The 22,890-nt window shown below is 41.3% G+C and overlaps 1 protein-coding gene across 4 annotated transcripts in view; it reads right to left on the minus strand.

The window, feature by feature from the left end:
* The window catches only part of FAM135A (family with sequence similarity 135 member A), a 93,882-nt gene that overhangs the window by 55,194 nt on the left and 15,798 nt on the right, over positions 1-22,890 (minus strand). For all 4 annotated transcript variants that reach the window (XM_061460512.1, XM_061460511.1, XM_061460513.1 and 1 more), the window contains one exon: positions 20,282-20,402. In XM_061460512.1, coding sequence (XP_061316496.1) covers positions 20,282-20,358 — 77 coding nt within the window. In that variant the 5' untranslated portion in view covers positions 20,359-20,402. The remainder of the gene's footprint in view (positions 1-20,281; positions 20,403-22,890) is intronic.

Genomic DNA, 22,890 nt, shown 5'->3' on the forward strand with positions numbered 1-22,890 from the left:
ACTGGGAGGCCTCCTATAATCCTAGGGTGAAATCGGTGTGCTCAGCTCGCTCCCTGGAATGTCTGTACACCAATGCGCGCAGAGTGGGAAATAAGCAGGAGGAGTTGGAAACCTGTGTTAAGTCAGGAGACTATGATCTGGTGGCAGTTACAGAGACGTGGTGGGACAGCTCACATGACTGGAATATAGTCATGGAGGGCTATGTCCTTTTCAGGAAAGACAGGCCAGCCAGGAGGGGTGGTGGGGTTGCTCTTTATGTACGGGAGCAACTACAATGCACCGAGTTCTGTCCAGGGACAGATGATGAGCGAGTTGAGAGTCTGTGGGTGAGAATTAAGGGGCAGGCTGGCAGGGGGGATACTGTTGTGGGTGTCTGTTACAGACCACCAGATCAGGGTGAGGAAGTTGACGAGGCCTTCTACAGGCAGCTGAGAGCAGCCTCACAGTCACAGGCCGTGGTCGTCGTGGGGGATTTTAACTTCCCTGATGTTTGCTGGAAGGACCACTCAGCAACCCAGCCACAGTCCAGGAGGCTCCTCCAGTGTATGGATGATAACTTCCCCCTGCAAATGGTGGATGAGCCAACCAGGAGAGGAGCGCTGCTGGATCTCATCCTCACTAACAAGGAGGATCTGGTCGAAGCAGTAAGGGTTGAGAGCTGCCTTGGTTGCAGCGACCACGAGATGGTGGAATTCAGGATCTTGTGTGGTAGGACTAGTAGAATAGCAAGTAGAATTGCAACCCTGGACTTTAGCAGGGTAAACTTTGGACTTTTCAAGCAATTGCTAGGGGAAATCCCATGGCCAAGGCTGCTTGAAGGTAAAGGGGCCCAAGATAGTTGGTTGACATTCAAGGATTGCTTTTTCCGAGCTCAAGATCGGAGCATCCCGACACGTAGGAAGTCAAGGAAGAGGGCCAGGAGACCTGCGTGGCTAAATAGGGAATTGCTGGGCATGCTCAAGTGGAAGAGGAGAGTTTACAGGTCGTGGAAGGAGGGGCTGGCCACTTGGGAGGAATATAAGGCTGCTGCTAGAGGATGTAGGAAGGCAGCTAGGATGACTAAGGCCTCCTTAGAATTAAACCTGGCGAGAAGGGTCAAGGACAGCAAAAAGAGCTTTTTCAAATACATGGCAGATAAAACTAACACCAGAGGCAATGTAGGCCCACTGATGAACGGGATGGGTGCCCTGGTGACAGAAGATACAGAGATGGCAGAGTTACTGAATGCCTTCTTTGTCTCTGTCTACTCTGCTGCAGGCAGTCCTGAAGAGCCCTGTACCCCTGAGACCTCAGATGAAGTCAGGTCAATGGAGCGGTTTGCCTTAGTCGATGAGGAATGGGTTAGAGACCAGTTGAGCAATCTGGACATCCATAAATCCATGGGTCCAGATGCGATGCACCCGCAGGTGCTGAGGGAACTGGCGGAAGTCATTGCTAGACCACTCTCCATCATCTTTACCAAGTCTTGGGAAATGGGAGAGGTGCCTGAGGACTGGAGGAAAGCAAATGTCACTCCAGTCTTCAAAAAGGGCAAGAAGGAGGACCCGGGTAACTATAGACCGGTCAGCCTCACCTCCATCCCTGGGAAAGTGATGGAACACCTTATCCTTGGTGCCATCTTAAGGCATATCAAGGATAAGAGGGTTATGAGGGGCAGTCAACATGGCTTTGCCAAGGGGAAGTCATGCTTGACCAATCTCTTAGCCTTTTATGAGGAAATAACACGGTGGATGGATGATGGCAGAGCGGTGGATGTGGTCTACCTTGACTTCAGCAAAGCATTTGACACAGTCTCTCATAGCATCCTCACAGCTAAATTGAGGAAGTGTGGTCTGGATGATCAGGTAGTGAGGTGGACTGCGAGCTGGCTGAAGGAGAGAAGCCAGAGAGTTGTAGTCTATGGGGCGGAGTCTAGTTGGAGGCCTGTAACTAGTGGAGTGCCTCAAGGGTCAGTACTGGGACCAGTATTATTTAATATATTCATCAACGATTTAGATGAGGGAATTGAGTGTACTATCAGCAAGTTTGCTGATGACACTAAGCTGGGAGGAGTGGCTGACACGCCAGAAGGCTGTGCTGCCATCCAGCGAGACCTGGACAGGCTGGAGAGTTGGGCAGGGAATAACTTGAAATATAACAAGGGAAAATGTAGAGTCCTGCATCTGGGCAGGAACAACCCCAGGTTCCAGTATAGGTTGGGGAACGACCTGTTAGAGAGCAGTGTAGGGGAGAGGGACCTGGGGGTTCTAGTGGACGACAGGATGCCCATGAGCCAACACTGTGCCCTTGTGGCCAAAAAGGCCAATGGCATCCTGGGGTGTATTAGAAGGGGGGTGGTTAGTAGGTCGAGAGAGGTCCTCCTTCCCCTCTACTCTGCCCTGGTGAGACCGCATATGGAATATTGTGTCCAGTTCTGGGCCCCTCAGTTCAAGAAGGACAGGGAGCTGCTGGAGAGAGTCTAGCACAGGGCAACGAAGATGATTAAGGGAGTGGAACATCTCCCTTATGAGGAAAGACTGAGGGAGCTGGGTCTCTGTAGTTTAGAGAAGAGGAGACTGAGGGGTGACCTTATTAGTGTATATAAATATATAAAGGGGGAGTGTCACGAGGATGGAGCCAGGCTCTACTCAGTGGCAAACAATGATAGGACAAGGGGTAATGGGTACAAACTGGAACACAAGAGGTTCCACTTAAACTTGAGAAGCAACTTCTTCTCAGTGAGGGTGACGGAACACTGGAACAGGCTGCCCAGGGAGGTTGTGGAGTCTCCTTCCCTGGAGACATTCAAAACCCGCCTGGACACATTCCTGTGTAACATTATCTAGGTGTTCCTGCTCCGGCAGGGGGATTGGACTAGATGATCTTTCGAGGTCCCTTCCAATCTCTAGCATACTGTGATACTGTGATACTGTAACTATTGGGAAGACCAATACCTCAAGTAAGTCACAGCAGCTTGTTATTAAGACAATCAAGTGCATAAGACAGGAGAGAAGAGAAAGCAAATGCAGCTGGGTATTTTGCCTTATTACTACAAAAGTCTTTTCTCCATGTTCTTACCACAGGTACACTCGGGCAGAATTCTGCTGGGGTTATGAATATTTATTTAAAAACTTGAAATGGGAACAATCTCAAATAAGTATGGCTTTTTTAAAGAGCCATAAAAACACATAGTACTACATTATCTCTTATTTAATCAAATATATCTTAACTTGTATTAGTCTATGTTTATAATTTTAGCTGCTCTTTTATTTCCTGTTATTACTGAAGGGAACAGGACAGAAATAATACTAAATGACCTTGCATCTTTAAATTATAACAGCTCCGTGAAGCTCATCTTCAGGGTTACTTTTCCCCCATGTTCTCCTGAATGACAACTTTTTATTTAGCTTGAAAATATTCTTCATTTGACTTTCTGATTCAGCACTAGCCTTGTAAATGACACATTGCAAGTATTTAATCACACAATCATAGAATGGTTAGGATTCGAAAGGACCTTAAGATCATCTATTTCCAACCAAGTGGCTTGAACATATCCATTTTCTGGGGACACATATATGGGGCACTGGGTTTTCCTGGTAAGCAGGATCACAATTTTTCAAAGTTCCCCCCTCCTTGCAAACAGGCAGTAGTTTTTATCCAGACACATAATATACACATTTTGAAACAAAGGATTAGCAAACACAGCAGATAGGAGACCAGAAGATGAGTCTGACAAATCATTTTCTGTCATTTACTGGTCTTTCAGATTTTTTAAGTTTTGCAGCTGTGCAATTCTGTTCCTCTCATCTGTCAGTAAGCAAGTACTCAAGCCTTACAATTCAGTTTGTTTGCAGTTTAATGAAAGGCAATCTCTGTTTAAATAGCAGATAAATCATACATTTAACCAGAGATGGAAATTCAGGTACCACGAAGAAACCTCTTGCAAAAAATAATGACAAAAAAGCCCATGTCTACTGTTGTGTCTGATGCAAGATACATCAAATAAAGGTCGTCACTTCACCACTTTACCAACTACGTCATTCAAGGAAGTCACATTAGCTCCTCCAGTTCAATATTTTAAATTGAATCACCATAGTTTCAAATATGACATACGGCTCTGAAATGTTATTAGGTCACTAAGAAAGAAAAGCAGTCTTTCAGAATCTGAAGCCTCTATTTTCCTTCAAGAAAGGCACAGCTTCATGATTCATTTAAGTTAGCCCAAGATAGTGCTGCCACCAGCAAGAGCAATTTGCAGACCAAAACCCCTTTTACATGTTTTTGCCCCTCCTCAAACAAATTTTGATGTTCCACCAACTGGATGGTAAATCAGATCAACATGTTCATTCACCTGGATGGCAGCTGCAGTAGGGGCTATTACAGAAGGCAGGACTACACAAGCGCAGGAGACAGCAGGACCATTCCGGTCCGTGACATGACAGGGACTCAGGTCCAGCTGAGTTACTGGTGGGCCTCCACGCTCAGAAATCATGTGAAATTACACTGCCAATTCCTGAAAAATATTTTTTATCTCAATTTAATTGCTTCAACTCCAAAAAGACTTGAGAGAAGCAGACCTGCTCACTGTGTACTGTATTTATGCATTTATTATTAACATAACTCATAAGGAACAATCTCAGACAATATTACCAGAGTAACATTGCAAGCAAGTATAAAAAGTTAGCAGAAGTCAAGACCTGTTTCTCTAAATTCCAAAATTCAAATTCTTATTAAGATGATCTTGAAAGCTGATGAATGTCAAAGAGTAAGGTTAACATTCAAGGTTGCTGTTCTTGAATATACTTTTTACTTTTGTTGCAGTAGAGCCACCTCCTACAGCAAAAATATCTTTGTTCTTTTAAGGGTGTATTTGCTGCCATGTACTACATGGGGTACGTGTTGGGAGACCAAAGTTACAAATCCAAACTCAGAAGAGTTAACCTTCTGATCCCAGTTTAAATAAATTACATCGGCACAAACAAATTGGCCAAACCCCTTTTTCTCCTGCCAGGTTCCACAAGCGGTATACCCTGAAGACACACAGTGCCCATTGAACCCATTTAACAAGTCTAAAAAACTAAACAAACAATCAATTTTCTAAAGCCTACATTTTGTCAAAGGCTTTTGCCTTCACAAAACCCTAATGAGCACTGCAGAAAACTTTAGAGGGTATCCAAAATAATCTGAAATAATTTTATGCAGGCACATATTCAGGAAACGTAGGAAACAAATTGCTGAAGGGAAGGTATGCAAAAATACTGAGACGGGCAGAACAGTACGATGGGGAAAAGGGAAAAAGTCCATACAAGAAGCACTAACCATAGTAATAGGATTGAACTGTGGAGATGATCATCACAGAATCACAGAATGGTTTGGGTTGGAAGGTACTTTAAAGATAATCTAGTTCCCACCCCCAGCACAGGAAGGGGCAGCTTCCATTAGACCAGGTTCCTCCAAGCCCTATCCAACCTGGCCTTGAACACTGCCAGGGATGGGGCAGCCACAGCTTCTATGGGCAACCTGTGCCTGTGTCTCACCCCCTCACAGTGAAGAACTTCTTCCTAGTGTCTAATCTAGGTGACAGTGATCACCAAGTTGACAGTTGCATGTATACATGTACACTGAGGAGCCTAAATTTTTCCATGGGCATCGGTATCTGAAACCTTGTGTTCCCCTTATGAGGCTGACCTCCCACTACTGCTCCCTAAAAGCTGGGTTCTACAAAACTCACTGTAGAAGAATCCAAGTTCTCCGCAGGGAATTGGAAACTGAGGGTCTCTGCTGCTACAGACTTGCCTTTCTAACAACATCTCCTTTCAGAGCTGACCTACAAAAGTGCCTTAGCATTCTGGGGGTGATTAGGGTCCTTTTCCCAGCACGTATCAGGGGTGGGTCCCTCTGTCTTCTGCAGTTGTCTTGAGTCCTTCTCTTTGTCACTCATGCAGGCTGGCAACCGGGAAATCCTGCCCCTTCCCATAATAAGGAAATACCAAGAACAATGTTTTGAAAATGAGACTTCACTTTTACAATGTAAGAATTTTTGCAAGAAATCAAGTTTAAAGGGTTCTGTTTTCTGCTCTTCCTCTGACTCATCTCCTACAATACACTGAACCTTTCTCAGTGACACCAACATGGTACTTGCAGAGCAGTTGTGCAAACTGGCCCGACACAGCAGCTCAACTGAGAGCAGGCAGCCACAGCCGCTCAGCCCGCACAACTGAGAGGGCAGTGGCATGAAGCAAACAGCAGCGATGAACACAGAAGCTCTGCAAACAGGCACTGCCAAGCAAGCTCTGTATCTCTACAGGAGAGCTTAGGGAAATCAGAATTGACATATCTAGTGTCTATCTGTATCCTAGGGGCAGGGATGCCAGCTGAGATGAATGCAGAAGGTTAAACAGAGGTTTTGTTTCAAACCATGCTTATCTGTGGGCTGCTCTCACTCAGTAGATCATACTGACATAATGGCCTCTCCTGAGCAAGAGGTACCTTTCTAACATGGAAGCTGTAACCTTTACAGATATTTCTCTCAGGACAAGGTCCAGCATTACAGTTAAACCAACCTGAAGTTGACAGAAGTAGGGATCTGTCCTGGGTGTTCTTCCCTTGTTATTTCCCTTATCATTATTATTATTATTGGTGGTAGCAGTAGTGGTCTGTGTTATACCTTAGTTACTGGACTGTTCTGATCTCAACCCGTGGGAGTTACATTCTTTCAATTCTCCTCCCCATCCCCCTGGGAGCGAGGGCAGGAAAGGGGGAAGTGAGCAGCTGCATGGTTCTGAGTTGCCAGCTGGGCTTAAACTACAGCAGGATCCCATTCTTCTTGTGTAATTTATACTTCTGTACCAGCACTGACAGAATATCTGATTCTGATGTGGGCCAGGGAGATAAATCTAAATCTGTTTTCTGCTGGCTTACCATTCTGAACTGACCAGCTGTAAGGTAGAAGAACAACACCACTGTAGGCAACCCTGGGCACATGTGAAGGAGGACTACGCTGTTCAGGCAGCTGCTATCCAACTATCTTATCTCCCTACCTGTAGCATCTAGACACTTAGGCACAGTGTTCCTGCCAGCTTAACACATTTTCTGACTACACAGCTGCCAAAAGCAAGCCTGTCTCACTGACCACAGAAGGTGACTTCAAGAGCAAACAAAACAGAAGACCACGCATATCACACTTTTTGGCAGATATATGCCAGAAGTACAGCGGTACTGGCTTAAGCCAACTACAGATCCATGGATGAGAATGCTGTTTCACAACACATTCAGGTTCATGGTGCTAACAGTGGGCCACACTGGGTCACTGGGTGCACTTTCTCACCCTCTCTCTGCAACAAAATCAGTGCCCACACAGTTACACAACCATCCACAGCAAAGAAATTGGCACAACTGAATAACATGCCTTTTTTTTTTACTCCCTAGTCTGATCTCCTCCAATAGCTTGGAAGCTACTTCTTGCACTAAAACATGCATCAGCATTTATAAGGTTATAAATAAGGTTTAAAAATAATTCAAAAATCTGAGAAGTTACTTTATGTGGAGTACAACAAGAGGTTTAAGGAGTGAAAGAGGACGTTATTCTGGAGAGGAAACCTGACTAAACCAGAGGCAGCATGTCTGAGTTTGGCGGTGGAACCGAGCCTGGTTCTATATTCAGGCACAGCAACATGCTCTCTGGAGTATATGATTATCCAGTAAACTGCTGTTTGTGACTACAGATACAGGTATACATATGGATATGATCAGACAAAAGTGCAGCAGAAAGACACCATACCAGGAATTTCTGCCTGTATCACGAGGCAGTCAAGACTTTAGAACACAGAATGAGGACTTTCCCTTCCTTCAGAGAGCAGCAGACTGAAAACTAACTTAGAAGAGTGCTAACCTATTAAAAACACTCAAAGTAAGCAACTTTAATGACTGAAAATCTATTTAATACAAAGTTAAAACTGCTATTGATGTTACATACCATTCCAGAATACTGAACTCAGTAAAACTCAGATTTAGAAGGTACATACTCAAGAAACCATTATCCTGATGTCTTAACTCGTGCTACTCCCATTCCACTTTCAATACGACACACAGAAACTAGCTGCCTACAGCTTAAAAGAATGGGCCTTCTCCAAAGAAACTCCTTTTATAGTCAATATTGTCTTACACTGTCATTTAGTACCACCTCACTAAACAGAACTTGCTGGTCATGCTTCTGCTAAGTCTTCATGGCAAGGCATGCTGATAAACAATCTTTATTTTACAATGTGAAATGGGTATCATCTTGCATACACAAGACACATCTTTCTTTGTTACAATGAAGAAAGAAGGAATTACACAGACCCCACCAAATACAGCAGTCCTCAAAGGAGGGCAAATGACATAAAGCTGTATTACAGTTACATATAACCTCACTGTCACACAAAACAGCTGCACCTATCACAGTGCTGTCAGTCTCCATCAAGTTGTTAAGAGTAAGTACACATCTCAGGTCTTTGTTTTTTTATTCTTTAAAAAAAGGAATTTTGCCAAATTCTATGCCTGGAGGGTATAGGATGCCGTTAGACAGCTTAACTTCTGAGCTGACAAAATATTTTCAATTGCAAAGTCACAATTTCAATTGCAAAAGTTATGATGTGTTAAAATTTCCGAAAGTACTACATGGGTCTAAGAGCTAACATCTGAACAAAATCCAGGTGATGTGAAATTTCTACCCAGTATCTGAGAAGTCTGTAATATGTAATGAGTACCCATAAACATGAATGTATATTTTTTGAAACAGTACAAAGATGATGAAGGAAGAAACCCCAACACACCTGAGTTTTTATAAAACATATTTTCAGGACAACTGCAATAACCAACTGTTAGCTATACCTCTATGAATAACGACTGAAGAAATAAGCACCTGTACCATCATCTTTAAATAACAGAATATGTACTGAAACAAGGCGGCACAAAACCACAAAATGGAATACAGAAACCTTTAGAATTAGATTTAAGTAATGTTAAGTTTGATGGCTTTGTAACAGTAGCAATGGAAAATTACTGAGGTGCCTGATACATAGAGAAAAAAATAGAGTACAGCTAGGGAACATACTGAGAATTCTCACAAGATAAATTGTCTGCGAAGGCTCGCAAATTCACCTTGGGACAAAAGATTACTGTGCTAGTGTCCCATGTGGTATCAGCAGTCCTGGAACAGAAAGGAGCCCACCGGTTATCTCCTTCACGTTTTTTAAAATACCAGGCCACCATTGTAGAACAGGATGATATAGAAATTGTGGTCATTAACGTTGTGAATCCAGCATCCTTTTTGCAGGAACAATCAACAGAACCACTAACACACGACTGCTTGACCACCATAGAGACTGTATATTCGAGCCGACCAGATTTGAAAGAAAAACCTCTGGAAGATGCTGATTCTTGGTTTACTGATGGTAGTAGCTTCATGAAAAATGGTAAACGAAAGGCAGGATATGCCATTACCATCACTTCACAGGTAACAGAAGCTAAAGCTTTACCTGCGAACACCTTTGCCCAGAAGGCAGAAATAATAGCATTAATGAGAACCCTGGAATTGGCTAAAGATAAAAGGATAAATATTTGGACTGATTCTAAATATGCATTTGGTGTGGTACATGCACATGGTGCTATCTGGAAAGAATGAGGACTTTTGAACACACAAGGGAAACAGATTAAACGTGCTACAGAAATTCTACGATTACTGGAAGCTGTTCAGCTACCTGAAGAAGTAGCTATTATGTACTGTAAAGGACATCAACAAGGAGACTTTGATCAGGAAATTGGAAATAATTTGGCTGATTTTGAAGCCAAACGAGAACCTGAACAATCTCAAATCATGTCCTTAACCCCTGATGGCAAACTAACAATTGAAAAATCTAAACCTAGGTATTTAAAAGAGGATAGAAAACTGATTGAGGAACTAAAGGGACAGGAAAATAAAGAGGATTGGGCTCAAATACCTGATGGGCGAATTGTAATCCCCTATAACCAACTCTGGAAGTTAGTTCAGGAAGAACATAGTAAAACTCATTGGGGTAGCAACTCTTTGTATAAATATTTAGACAAACAAATTGTAGGAAGGAATCTATACATCACAGTTCAATCAGTGACAAAACAATGTCAGTTATGTTTTAGGAATAATCCTAAAACTGAAAATAGAAATCAAATTGGGAAAATTGGGAGAAAAAGTTTTCCGGGACAGCAGTGGCAAACAGATTTTTCTGAATTACCAAGAAAAGCAGGTCATTGATATTTGTTGGTGTTAACAGATACTTTTTCAGGCTGGCCAGTAGCAGTCCCTTGTAGGATAAATAATGCAAGACAGGTGATTAAAACATTATTAAATGAAGTAATACCTCGTTTTGGACTACCAGCGGCAATTTCTTCCGACCAGGGTTCACACTTTAGTGCAAAATTGTCACAAGACATTAGCAAAAAATTAGAAATTGATTGGCAACTACATGTTCCATATGGGACTCAGGCCAGTGGGCAAGTACGAAAGATGAACCATCTGATTAAACAACAGATTAGTAAAATACGTCAGGAAACAAATTTCTATTGGTACCAGGCGTTACCACTGACTCTATTAAGAATTCGAACTAAACCTCGGTCGAAAGAAGAGGTCAGTCCATTTGAGATTTTGTATGGAAGACCATATCAGTCCCAGTTTAAAGGAGAAAGTCTTCAGGAAGTGGGAGAAGGCTATCTCCGACAGTTTCCGATCAATCTGGGAAAACAATTGGAGGAGATACATAAGAGAATAGGGACAAGAGCAAGAGGTTTGGATTATCTGATTCACCCTTTCAGATCTGGAGACTGGGTTTATGTTGAGAATTTTTCAGGAGATCCTCTACATGAGAAATGGAGCGGACCGTACCAGATATTACTGACCACCTTTACAGCAGTGAAGATAAAAGGAACAATTTGCTTGGATATATTATTCAAGAATTAAGAAAGCACCAGAGCCAGAGAAGACATGGCGGATCGAACCTTCAAGACCCTTATGTATGAAATTGCGTCTGTCATAATTTGGACTCATATGATAACTGGCACACAACTTGGGGCCAGAACTTATACCTGAAATTAGTGCAGAATGCTACTAATGTTTTTAACCGTAGTGATTATTGGGTGTGTGCACAGTTGCCTAAATCAGGAGAAAGCCTGGATCTCCCATTAACTGGAGTTCCAATTCCTAACACTGTCTCATGGACAAATTTGTGGGTGAACACTACCAATCTGTATTCGAAGGAAAGGTTAGAATTTGGAATAGTTAATCCTAATCCAGGTAATAAATATTACACCTGTGCACAAAGGTGTATTACACCAGGAACCAGGGTAGGTAATCTTGCTTAAATGCCACAGATGTAGGTCACCAGTCAAATTGCAATCATACTATTAATACAGATGGTATCATAATTCAGTGATGGCCCATTCCTAAAGGGAAAGGATGGTATTGGTTATGTGGAAAAAATGCTTATAAGACTCTACCCCCCCCCCAACTGGAAGGGGGCATGCACCTTAGATGCTATAATACCCAATTTTAACCAGCCTGTCTAAAGTGGTATTACAAAACCAAATGGCTCTAGACATGTTATAGGCATCACAAGGAGGGGTTTGTTCCATAATCAGTGAAAGCTGTTGTTCCTATATAGACCAAAGTGGCAGAATTGAAACAGCTCTGGAGGAAATTTGGAAACAAACCAAGCTATTTCATGAAATGGCCATGGATGACACCTCCTGGGGTTTTGAAGAAATATGGAAAAAGTTAACTTCATGGTTACCCAATCTCTCCTGGTTGAGGCAACTGGTTGCAGGAATATTGATGTTAATTATTTTAATACTGATTACTTGTGGTATGATACAATGTTCCCTCTGGTGTTGTAAACGGTCTATGATTGGAAAAGAAATGAAATTAAGCACCAAGTAGAAATGGGAAATTATTTCAAAAAGAATTTTGATTAATATGGTAATATACGAAATGTTGCAAAAGAATTTGCAAAAGGACAGAAAAAGGAGGGAATTTGAAACAAGGGGGCACAAAAATCACAAAATGGAATATAGAAACCTTTAGAATTAGATTTAAGTAATGTTAAGTTTGATGGCTTTGTAACAGTAGCAATGGAAAATTACTGAGGTGCATGATACATAGAGAAAAAAATAGAGTACAGCTAGGGAACATACTGAGAATTCTCACAAGATAAATCGTTATAGTTGACATAGTTTAAGAAAAACAGTCTAGAAGAACAGGACACAGGGATAAGGAGTATCTGGGAACCGCAGGTGTCCAGGATGGGCTACAGTTAAACTAGCTGATAAGTAGGAGGATAGGAGGATTATTACGTCTCTGGTGCTAACAAACCAATTAAACTGGTATGAGCATCTACTGTGCATGCTTCAAAGGCTGCCAGAAGTGATGAAGATTGTTGGAAGAAGTAAACGACCCTCAGAGACCACCACCACAATTCTGTACGCATGTGGGGAACTTTCTGGAAAATTATGTAATCCATACATAGCCTCATGAATATGTATGTATGCCCAGTGGCTATAAAAGGACACCTTGTGTGGCAATGGGGAGACACACGTTAGGAGGAGCTATCCCCCGTGTCTCCTGGCGCCGCAATAAAGAATACCTGCTTGTCAGCTTGAAAACTTTGTTGGCAAATTTGTTCCTGGAGTTTTCTCTGAACCAGTACCTAAACCAGGATCTGATTTAGTTTCTTGAATTGGAGGCTACTCTTCTAAGAATTAACATGGGGTGGGGAGGCAGGATTCTCTAGGCTTCAGACTAGAAGCCCAATTTACCATGGCTCCAGCTGACCCCCAGATAAGCTTCCCTGGGTGTCTAGAAGTCTAATACAGGCATTGTACTTGGATATCTGAAGGCATGCAGTACAACTCCTGTACGTGTCTTCAGTTCCACTCACAGCTAAGGCAGAATACTTCAAAAGCCTTAATTTCCCAGCTAACTCAAAAGAAGCAGTGTTCAGTTTTCCACTTAGCAAATACAAGGCTTTTTATTTCAAAAAGAAAAGATTCTGAAGTACCATCGTAAGGTACTTCAAACTGTCAGTGCCCTTCGGGACCAGACTATGTCATTGATTCTCTGACATCCTGCATCAGAAGGGCTAATGAACTATCTGATGATACTTTCAACTTCTGAAGCAATACCAACTTAAAACATGGCTTCCCCACTACTCATTCCCAGTCTTACCCATTCTTGCCTCAGAGCAACTAGGACCTGTGTGTGTGCCTCTGCTGTTGAGCTAGAACCAGAAACTGGTCCACTTTTAAAAAAGAAAAATAAAACAAAAAGTGTTTGGTTTTTCTTCCCTAGATAGATTTAATCCCCCCTATTTGGGGCTGAGTTTACAGATCAGCCCCAAACCTTACACTCATATCTCTGCTATTTCTATTATTGCAAACTGTAAGAACCATATTGTAAAACTCTGAAGAACAGAGCTTATCTGCAACTGTTAGACAAATCTGACAGCTTTCTTCTCCTCTTGCAAAGGCCATATTACGTTAAGTAAAGATCACAGTACCGACACTTCAGAAGATAAGCTACATGTTCAGAAGGCAATTCACCACACTTATTTCCAGAAAGCTGCATCATACAGAAATGTAGGTGGAAAGCAGAAGTACAACTGGGCTGTAAGAATTAAAAAGAAAATGAAACAGGTGAGCCTGAGGAGTCTCCCTCTCTGGAGACATTCAGAACCTGCCTGGACACATTCCTGTGTAACCTGCTCTAGGTGGCCCTGCCTTGGCAGGGGGGTTGGACTAGATGATCTCCAGAGATTCCTTCCAACCCTAATGATTCTGTGATTAAGAGTTTGTTACTTGATTATATGCTAACAACATAAAACATCAGCAGAGGCTACTTCTTTATTTAAGGACTCTTGATATAGCCAGGAGAAAGAAAAGTAGTCCTACTGAAAGTGTACTCTTCAAATTTTAATTTCTGGTTAATAAATTATAAAACTAATGTAGACAACCCACTGGGTCCAGGAAAAGAAAAAAGAGACTACTTTTCATATATCGCATTATTTCTCATTAAATTACTGTGTAATCATAGCAAGATTCATTAAAATTCACACTCTGATTCAGTTGCTGAGATACATCAGTAAGTATCTGCATATGGAAAAAACATAAATCTATGGAACAAAGAACACCGTAAGGCTGAATTTCCAGTAGTCTCTGATGCTTAAAATTCCTTCAACTTTCAATAGGACTTAGGTTCGCAGGCAACTTAGTGCTACTGAAATCCTATCAGTAACCTAACTTCAGATAGGATACACCTCAAAAAAGGTGGTCTATGTTAGAATCTGCAAAAGCCTCTTCTGTGGAAGCTATTTAATATTATTTTTCCACCTGTTAACCAGTATTTATAAAGCAAAACCACATTAAAAAAGTGTGATAGACTTACATTACTGATGTAAACTCTTGATATGCTTTTGAAAGAACTCTTTAACCCAAACCAAAGTCAAATAGCAGATAACTAGATGCATTGAATACAAATGTAAACTTGCAGCTATAATAGCAAGCTATGGTTAATACTTTATTTTACTTTCACCATTCACAGTCTGCCTGGGTTAACAAAGAATTTATACTTAGCTGAAACAACCATTACCAAGTTCCGTTTCTGAAAACCACATAGAAACATTACTATTAAAAATCATGTAAATCCAGCTTTGGCCATGTGTGTGCATGGCTATTACTGATACAATAACAAATGATTAGTGGAAAAGTAAGAAGTTAGCATTGGGATTACAAGAATGCACAGAGACAGGGAAAAACATAAACTAAAGCTGTTTTCAAAGCAGAGCTTGCACAGCAATGCGTGTGCTGTGCTAAACTACAAACCATCACCTGTTTCTTTAGCTTAATTTGACATTTCACAGGTGAAAAAGCAATAGAGAGGTCTAAAACAATGAAAATCTCATTTTCTCACAACTGAGGTTACCAGGAAATTTCTCTCGCTACTCAAAGGAAAGACATAACTATTCTAAGTTAGACATAACAATTTATCACCTGGTGGTGGAACACTGCATCTTAACCGGAACACTACAACGCTACTACACCTTCAATAACCAGCTGTTTGAATTCAGAAATGCTCAATACATCTGTATCTCAGTTCAGGATGCTGACTCATACAAAACACGTATGTAAACGTGGAGGATAAGCATCCACAGTCCACAGCAGAAAAATGGGTAAGAGACAACTTGCTCTTCCAGTAGTGTCTTTTCAGAACATTGTAAATAACATCTATAATCATCAGAAGGCAGTGGCAGGAGGTAGAGCAGAAAGCTGTTATAAGAAACTTCTGTTACAACCAGCAATAAAGTTGCCACCGGTGTCCCCCAGCCTCCTACCAGCACAAATTTTTAAACATCAAGAAAAGACAGACCAAAATCACATTACCAGGACATCATATATTCTGTCTATCTAAAGCTGCTAACATCATGCACTACTCCAAGAGCGTATGAAAATGTTTCAAGAGAACATTGTCATCTGTTCTACATCAACTGATTTGCATTTCAGCTTCCTGGAACAAGCCTGTCACAAAGTATTAAAAGGTTATTCTTATTAACGATTATTGTGAGTGGGCAGAATAGGCCTTTCATTAACAAATCTAGTAAATTAACTAGCTGTCTGTTGTACAAACAGAGAAGAGTCCTTATGCTAAAGGACTTAGAGACAACATGTGAATGGAGCTATAAATAGGGAAAGCACACTGACAGAGACACAATATTTGTCAGTGTGGCAAAAAAAAGATTTCAGGAAACAGATTTTGTCCAAAGATACAGGACAAACAGGAAAAAAAAGAGAAAACATTCTTCCCCATCTCCAGCACAGAAAGTGATAATAAACTGTACATGCCCAGAAATCCCACACTCTGGTCAGTAACTCTTATCAGAGAAACCCTTTATCGCTCATAGCTCTCAATTGTGCAAGACAATATTTTTGCAAAAAAATATATATGCGCTAACCATCTATTCTGCAGACTTTTCCAAAGAGGAAAATCAGTACGGAGAGATGAGCATCCTGGCTTCAAAACTGAGCAACCCTGACAGCACTGCTCAGCTGCTGGTGGGAGTCAGGCAGCATAACACAGGAAGGATGCAGACCTTGCTTTTCCAAACTATGCTTCCTGCTACTCTCTGGCTGTTACAGCTGGGTATGCAACAGGCCACAGTGCCCTGCTGGCTCATGTTTAATCTGTATTCCACCAGGACCCTCACATGCTTTTTTTGCAAAGGTGCTTTCTAGCCAGCTGTCCCCCAAGGTGCACTCACATATGGGGTTATTCAATCCCATCTGGAGTACTTTGCATTCACCCTTGAGATTCCTGTAAGCCTAGTTCTCCAGTTTGGCTAGACCCTCCAAAAAAGCAGCTCTCCAGGGTATCCAACCATTCCCTGCAACCTGTTATCATTCAGAAACTTGCTGAGAAGGCACCCTGCCTAGGTTGCTAATCAAAACACTAAACTATTGACCATGAGAGGTGCCACCAGTCATCACCTTAAGTCGGACTTCACACAACTGATGAAAACTCTTTAAGCCCAATCATCTAGCCAGTTTTCCACTCAACTCATTCACCACTACTGCAGTCCACATTTCACTCAAGCTTTGTTATATTTCCCTTTGTATTTATAAAAGGTTAGCACTACAAAGCCCAAATCTAACTGGAGATTTAATGAGCTAAGATGACAAAATAGCCTGAAGCCTTGCTATCTCAAGAGCGTCATTCTCACAGGTCCCAAGCAATTACATTTCTTTTATTTATTTTGTCACACAGTACTCACATATGAATCCATTAGGGCAAAAATTCCCATCATCACAGCCCACTAGTTCAAAAAGTGAAAATACGTGAAGCCTTATTTGAATGTAACAAGAGATTAAAATAAATCAGCCCAACTACCTGGAGCAAGTTGGGTTCTAAGCAATTGGCACAGAGTTGCAAGAAAATACAAGGAAGTATCTGCGTTAGATAAGAATTCTACTTAACTATTGTTTTACTATACTTCATAGCCCTGTGATTACAGCCACAGTGCAACTTTCAGAAGACGCTAACCACCAGAATCACGACACACAGGAACAACCTTTCTTGACCTAGATGAGAAGGAGGAAGCCACACATACAGACAAGTCTCATGTATTAGAATGAAGTGTCTTTCTCTTTTGCTTACAATAGTAAGTTATCAAATACAAAGAAAACAAGAGTCTGCTTTAAAGGGTCAGTTATGAGAATAATATGGTTGTAACAGTGGGTCTGTCAGAGGACCCTTCAGGTAAATTTGATATTGAGTGGAACTGAGTCTGCACTACTGATGGGCTTAGCTCAGCAGAGTGGTTTTGAGGCACTTTCCCCAGTGATCCTGTTTTGCTGCACACTGGTTCAATTCACTGAAAGCTTTCCATGCATATAACCTAGAAGTATCCTGGAGAAAGCTAAACCACAGGCTCTAATCTACATGTCACAAAATGCACTTCAGCCCTGGGGGGGGGGGGGGGGAGGGGCAGAACAAAAAGATCTCGACCAACTATGGTATTAACAATTTCAAAATATACTCATGAAGCCAAACATCTGGTCCAGAGGATGAGATTCAATTTAGCCTGAAGTAACCCTGGAACCACACCGATGGACATCAACACTGCTTCTAGTTAGTACCAAATTAATGGTTAGTGTAAACACTGTCAGAACTGCTTCTGGCAATAGTGTCAATAAAGATACAGATTTAAGAAAACGTGCTACAGTGAGATGCAATAGCTGGCAGATTTCTTTAACTAGTTATAAACCAAGGAAAAGATGACTGGATATTGATTGGCATATGCGGGCTTCACAGAAAGGGCTTCGGAATGTGTCACAAATTCAAATGACCAAACTGATTCAGTTCATATTTAATAAAAGATTCACAAGACTGACATTTAAAAATAGATCAGGGTAAGCACTGACAGAGCCATTGAAAGCATAAGGCAAAGCTGTTAAGAAAACCAACACTGATCAGAAGGGAATTTTGGCTGGAAATTATGATGTCTCAGATAATCACATGAGTGAGAATCTGGATGTACTCTCTAACCAACTAGTTTGTATAAAAATCAACTAAGTTTTAAAAAGGAGCTTGATCAGCTTGATGTGATTACTTGCAATAGCTGCCATTTTATTTTACACAATTCAGAATGCTTCTAACACCATGAGACAGGCATGCTAAAATGGGCAGGCTTGAATGCACACAATCCCAAACAAACCCAGAATACAATCAGTTCTATACCTGACTTTTGGAGAGAGAAACCATGCTAAACACTACAGTATCTCAAAAATAGGAGGCTAACAATAAAGCTAAAGATTTCCTGTTCTGCTAATTCAATCCTTCACCCAAGAGCTCCTCCGGCAATGTAAATAATACATCCTGTCTCCAATAGAAACAAAGACAGTTCCCTAGAAAAATACTAGAACTTGCCCAAATAGACAGAAATTATCAAACTAGTCACATTATTCACTCTTTTAAATTATTCTGCGAGCCCCCTCTGCTTCCCAACATTGCTTTCTAAGGGATCTTGCCCAGAGTTAAAGGTTTAGCTTGAAAGCAGAGGTAGTATCTACTGATGTCATTTTTCTCACTATGTCAGCATTCTACCTCTCTGAAGTTGCCCTGTGAATTTGCTGCCTTTTAAAGAGTAAGCTAAAAAGAAACATGTCAAATAGAACACTGGTAATTATACTCCTGTGCTTTGCTTCTCAACTACATTTCTGGGGAATCATTTGAACTGTAAAGTTAAGACAACCAAAACCACTTTCTTCTCTTCAAGCTGTTCTCTATTAGAGTTAACATGCTGCCATGTTAACATTCTACCCTCTCCTTCCCCACTGATTTCAGAGATTAAAAAAGACTACAGTTTAACAGACTGTGCTTTTTCTTGAAGTAATAAGAATTTTCAGTGTTTTCCCAGTCATCTTAACACTTCCTTAACCCTCCTTTTCCAATGAAGAGAGAAATTACAATTTTCCCTGAAGATGGGACACAGGCTGTTGCATATACTTTGACTGCAAATGGTGGCAAGCGTAACAGGTAATCACTTCTGTCAGTACCAGCTTCAGGTCAAATTCAGAGAGAAGCTAGCTTTAACAAAATATAGATAAAAACTAACAGTAACATGGCAAAAATAGAGGCCAGCTAGCTATGTTTTAAAACAGTATTTTATGCCTCTTTCTCCTGAGTAACTTCCCAATCCTACCATTTATATCACTTTTCCCCAAGACCCACCTCAGAGGGTTAGTACTAGATGGGGGAACTAGGTACATACCAAAGCAATGAAATTTTTCAGTTACTTTACCTTCATCAATTCACTCTGTCAAAAAAAAAAACCCAAACAACAAAACAAGCTCAAACAAATAACCCAACCCTACCAAAACCAATACCCCCACACACACCTCAAATTAGAACAAGGCTAAAACCAAGAATGAATTTTCTTATTACTAAAGTGTTCCTAAGCAAAGTTATTCTATGATGCTCTGGAAAAAGGAGCTATCATAAATCAACACTGATATATACTGTCTCCTGCCTGTAAATACTGACACAGCCTCAACCAGATTTATCTAAAACAAACATCCTAAGAACTACAACACTGACAGGTATTTTTACTGTAGTCTGTTAGAAGACTGACAGAAGGGCAATGTACCACGATACCGGCTGACCAATAATCTTTAATAATTCAAAAATAAACTAAAAAGAATTATTTCCTATGTGGCCATGGAAAAGGATAACTTTAGAAAGTAATCTGGCAACAATCAGGTAATATCAAATAATGTGAAAAAGCCTTCTATAGAGACCAGGTGGACTAAGAGGAGGTCAGGAGAGTCTAAGGTAGTATGCAGCTATAACTGTGGATGCACAGCATAGGGTGCGGAAAAGAGAAGCTGGTAAAGTTCTCCACTGCCAAATTGATAAATAAGTTATTGGGGGCAGCAACACTTTTTAAAGATTCAAGAGAGACACCTGTCAGATTTCAAACAAAAGGGATCACAGAAATGAAGATATGAAAGGGTAAAAGCTTCCTTCTTCAATTAGACAAAACAAAATGTTCTGTTACAACTTAAATTTTAGGACAAATTATTTGAGCATTTAATTCCTAGAAAGTATTTGCCTTTCCAGTAAGGACTAAAAATTTCTCCAATTACTATAACAAGTCAGTAACACATGAAGCAATGCTACATGACAATATCCATTAAGGTCTTTCCAGCATCAGCCATCCACCAAAGTTCAAAAGAACATACTACCTACCCTCTTTGAAACAAATCCACATTGAAGAATTTGTGGAGCTCCACGGAGAATTCTACCATAGCCTGAACTTCACTCATGTTTAGGAGGATGAAGAAGTCAAAACTTGTCAGCACCTTAGTTACTGAAAACAAACAGAAACCAAACTTTTTAGAACGCAAGCTGTGGATAATGCCTGTTTGGTCCTTAAAAAAGGACAACGCTATACACAATTTTGCACAGCTTCCTTAAAAACACAGGCCTGGGGATAAACAAGAATATAGGGTGTACTAAATCTTGCCCACAGTAATTTCTGTTTTTGTTGCAAAGGAATCAAATGCTATCAGAGAGTATCACAACACACCATCAGCATAATACAATCCTGGCACTTGCCGGTACCTCTACACTGCAGATTTGCTCTAGCACTTGGCTGGAAAGGGAAAATTACTTCTGACAAGGAGAAAAAGAGCACAGTCTCCTTCCAGCCCTTGCGGGAGCAGAATGACTATGCAGGCAGCAGTGCCTCAACTCTGATGTGAGGACAGGAACAGCTGAATTACAGCATGACCAAACAGTACAGAGGAAGTGCATAACCAGGTCATGTAGTGCTTTAGATAGAGAGGTTCTACAGGGAAGATCTCTAGATCCAGGCAGGATCTAGGGAGGTCAACATGCTCATTTTCAGTCAGTCTTCGTCAGTAGTAAAGTGCTAATTCTTGCTGCCTTCTTCACAGTCACAGACTGGCACCTTCCTGCTAATTTACAACTGCCTGCTGATGCTTAAATTAAAATTCTACAGACTTTACCAAGTTCTGCTGTTTTTCCTTCAACACTACCAACTAGATTAATAAAATAGGTTATACTTTCTGCAAACACTTGCCTTCAAACTTCGCAGTCCCCGCAAGCACCATCTGGATTGAAGAATAAGCTAACCAGAAGACCTAAACCAGACTATGCTCCACGCACATAAGTCCATCTTCTGGGTCTAATGCAGAAACAGCAAACAAAAACTTAACCTGGAGCTTGAGTGGATTACGGGGTTTTTAGTTTCTAAAATTCTGAACATTTGGGTGTTTGTGAAGCAGCAGGCAGTACTACTGAGACTGAAACAAGAGTAGCTGGCAAAAAAGTCAGCACCACAGCAGTTAGCAGTCACCTGAAAGCAAAGTTACCTCTAGCCTACCAACTAAATTATCTTGGCATACAACTCAAGGTAAGATTCACCTTTCTAATTTTCTGGGATTATCATAATGGATTTTCACATGTGGATCACCTACCAAATACATATGTATCTGCTTCAAATGGAACACTGACCTGACACTGAGCAGAGATGCAGAGATCCTAGACCTGCCATGACCCTTGGCTCACTGGCTGGGCAACAAACCTTGCGCATAAAAACCTGTGATAAACTGTCCACTGCCTCAGAAAAGAGCCCACTTTATAACAGTCAGGAAAAAGCAGAAGGACTTAAACACAGGATGCTATGGGGTAGTCTCAACCGGCTTACATTTTGATGAAACTATTTTCAAGGGAGGAAGACATCGCATGCCTCTGACTCCCCAGCACAATGAGTGGCACAATGTCCCTGATCAGCCTGCCTTCACTAACAGAAGGAAAAACTGTTCCTGAAGGAGTGGATGGGCCAAGCAATCGCTCCTCCAAATGCTTCAGGGTCCCACAAGCCCCCAGTAGGAAAACTCAGAACAACCCAGAACTAGTCCTGTTAGACAAGTTCAAAGGTCCACTTCATGAATGAGTTAACCAGAAAAAAACCCTAGGAGAGAGCCACATCTTGCATTACTGCTAAAGGGCTGTCGAGTGACCTTGTGGTATTTCCGGTCTAACACTGTTCTAGCTGGGACCACTCCCTCCCTCTGTCAAGCTGACTTGGCATCCCCAGCCAGTCCACCAAAAACACTGCCTGGGCAGGCAACTCCTGCATACCAAACACATGTTCCAGCAAACACAGGCCTGCAGAACACAGCACTGTGTGTTTTAATCCAGGAACACAGCCCCTGCTCAACTACCAGCAGTACTGGGAAAACCATCACCCATGCCTTGCTCCAGTATCAACTGCAGAACTAGTAAGAAATACTGAGCAACAGTTCAGACAGTGCATCCAGAAGCAATGCTGCATGCCACTGCAGGTACCCAGGACTGCAGTCCATCAGCTGACCTTTGAGGATGGCTTTTTCTTCACCAAGCATGAACCTGTTCCACATGCATCTTAAACTGGGTGAAGGGGAGCATTTACTGCCCTGGGCTAACATAAACCAGATCAGTACTTTTCTGTCACGGTCTTTCATATCAATGCAAAGGAGAACAGTGTTCTCTGAAGTATATAATAGAAAGTGTTACACGATGATTAAACATTTTTAAGGAGAAACTGAAAGCAAACAAAAAAGTTAAACACATGGAGAAGTATTGATTTGTATAGATTCATTAAAATTTAGTTAAACTTCAATGACATTAAATCCTCACGACTCATTTTAATACTTAATGAGCTTACCGTTGTATTTTAAAGCATATAATTAGCATTCAGAAACCAAGCTACTGAACTGCACATTTGTCCTGTCTGCATGTAAGAAGCAGAAGACTCCTTCAGCAGATCTCTACATATGAGCAACAGAGGT

The sequence above is a fragment of the Pezoporus flaviventris genome, unplaced genomic scaffold (genome assembly GCF_033815535.1).
Source record: "Pezoporus flaviventris isolate CSIRO_AGI_PZ_B2104156 unplaced genomic scaffold, CSIRO_AGI_Pfla_v1 ptg000031l, whole genome shotgun sequence".
In the NCBI taxonomy this organism is placed as follows: Eukaryota; Metazoa; Chordata; class Aves; order Psittaciformes; family Psittacidae; genus Pezoporus; species Pezoporus flaviventris.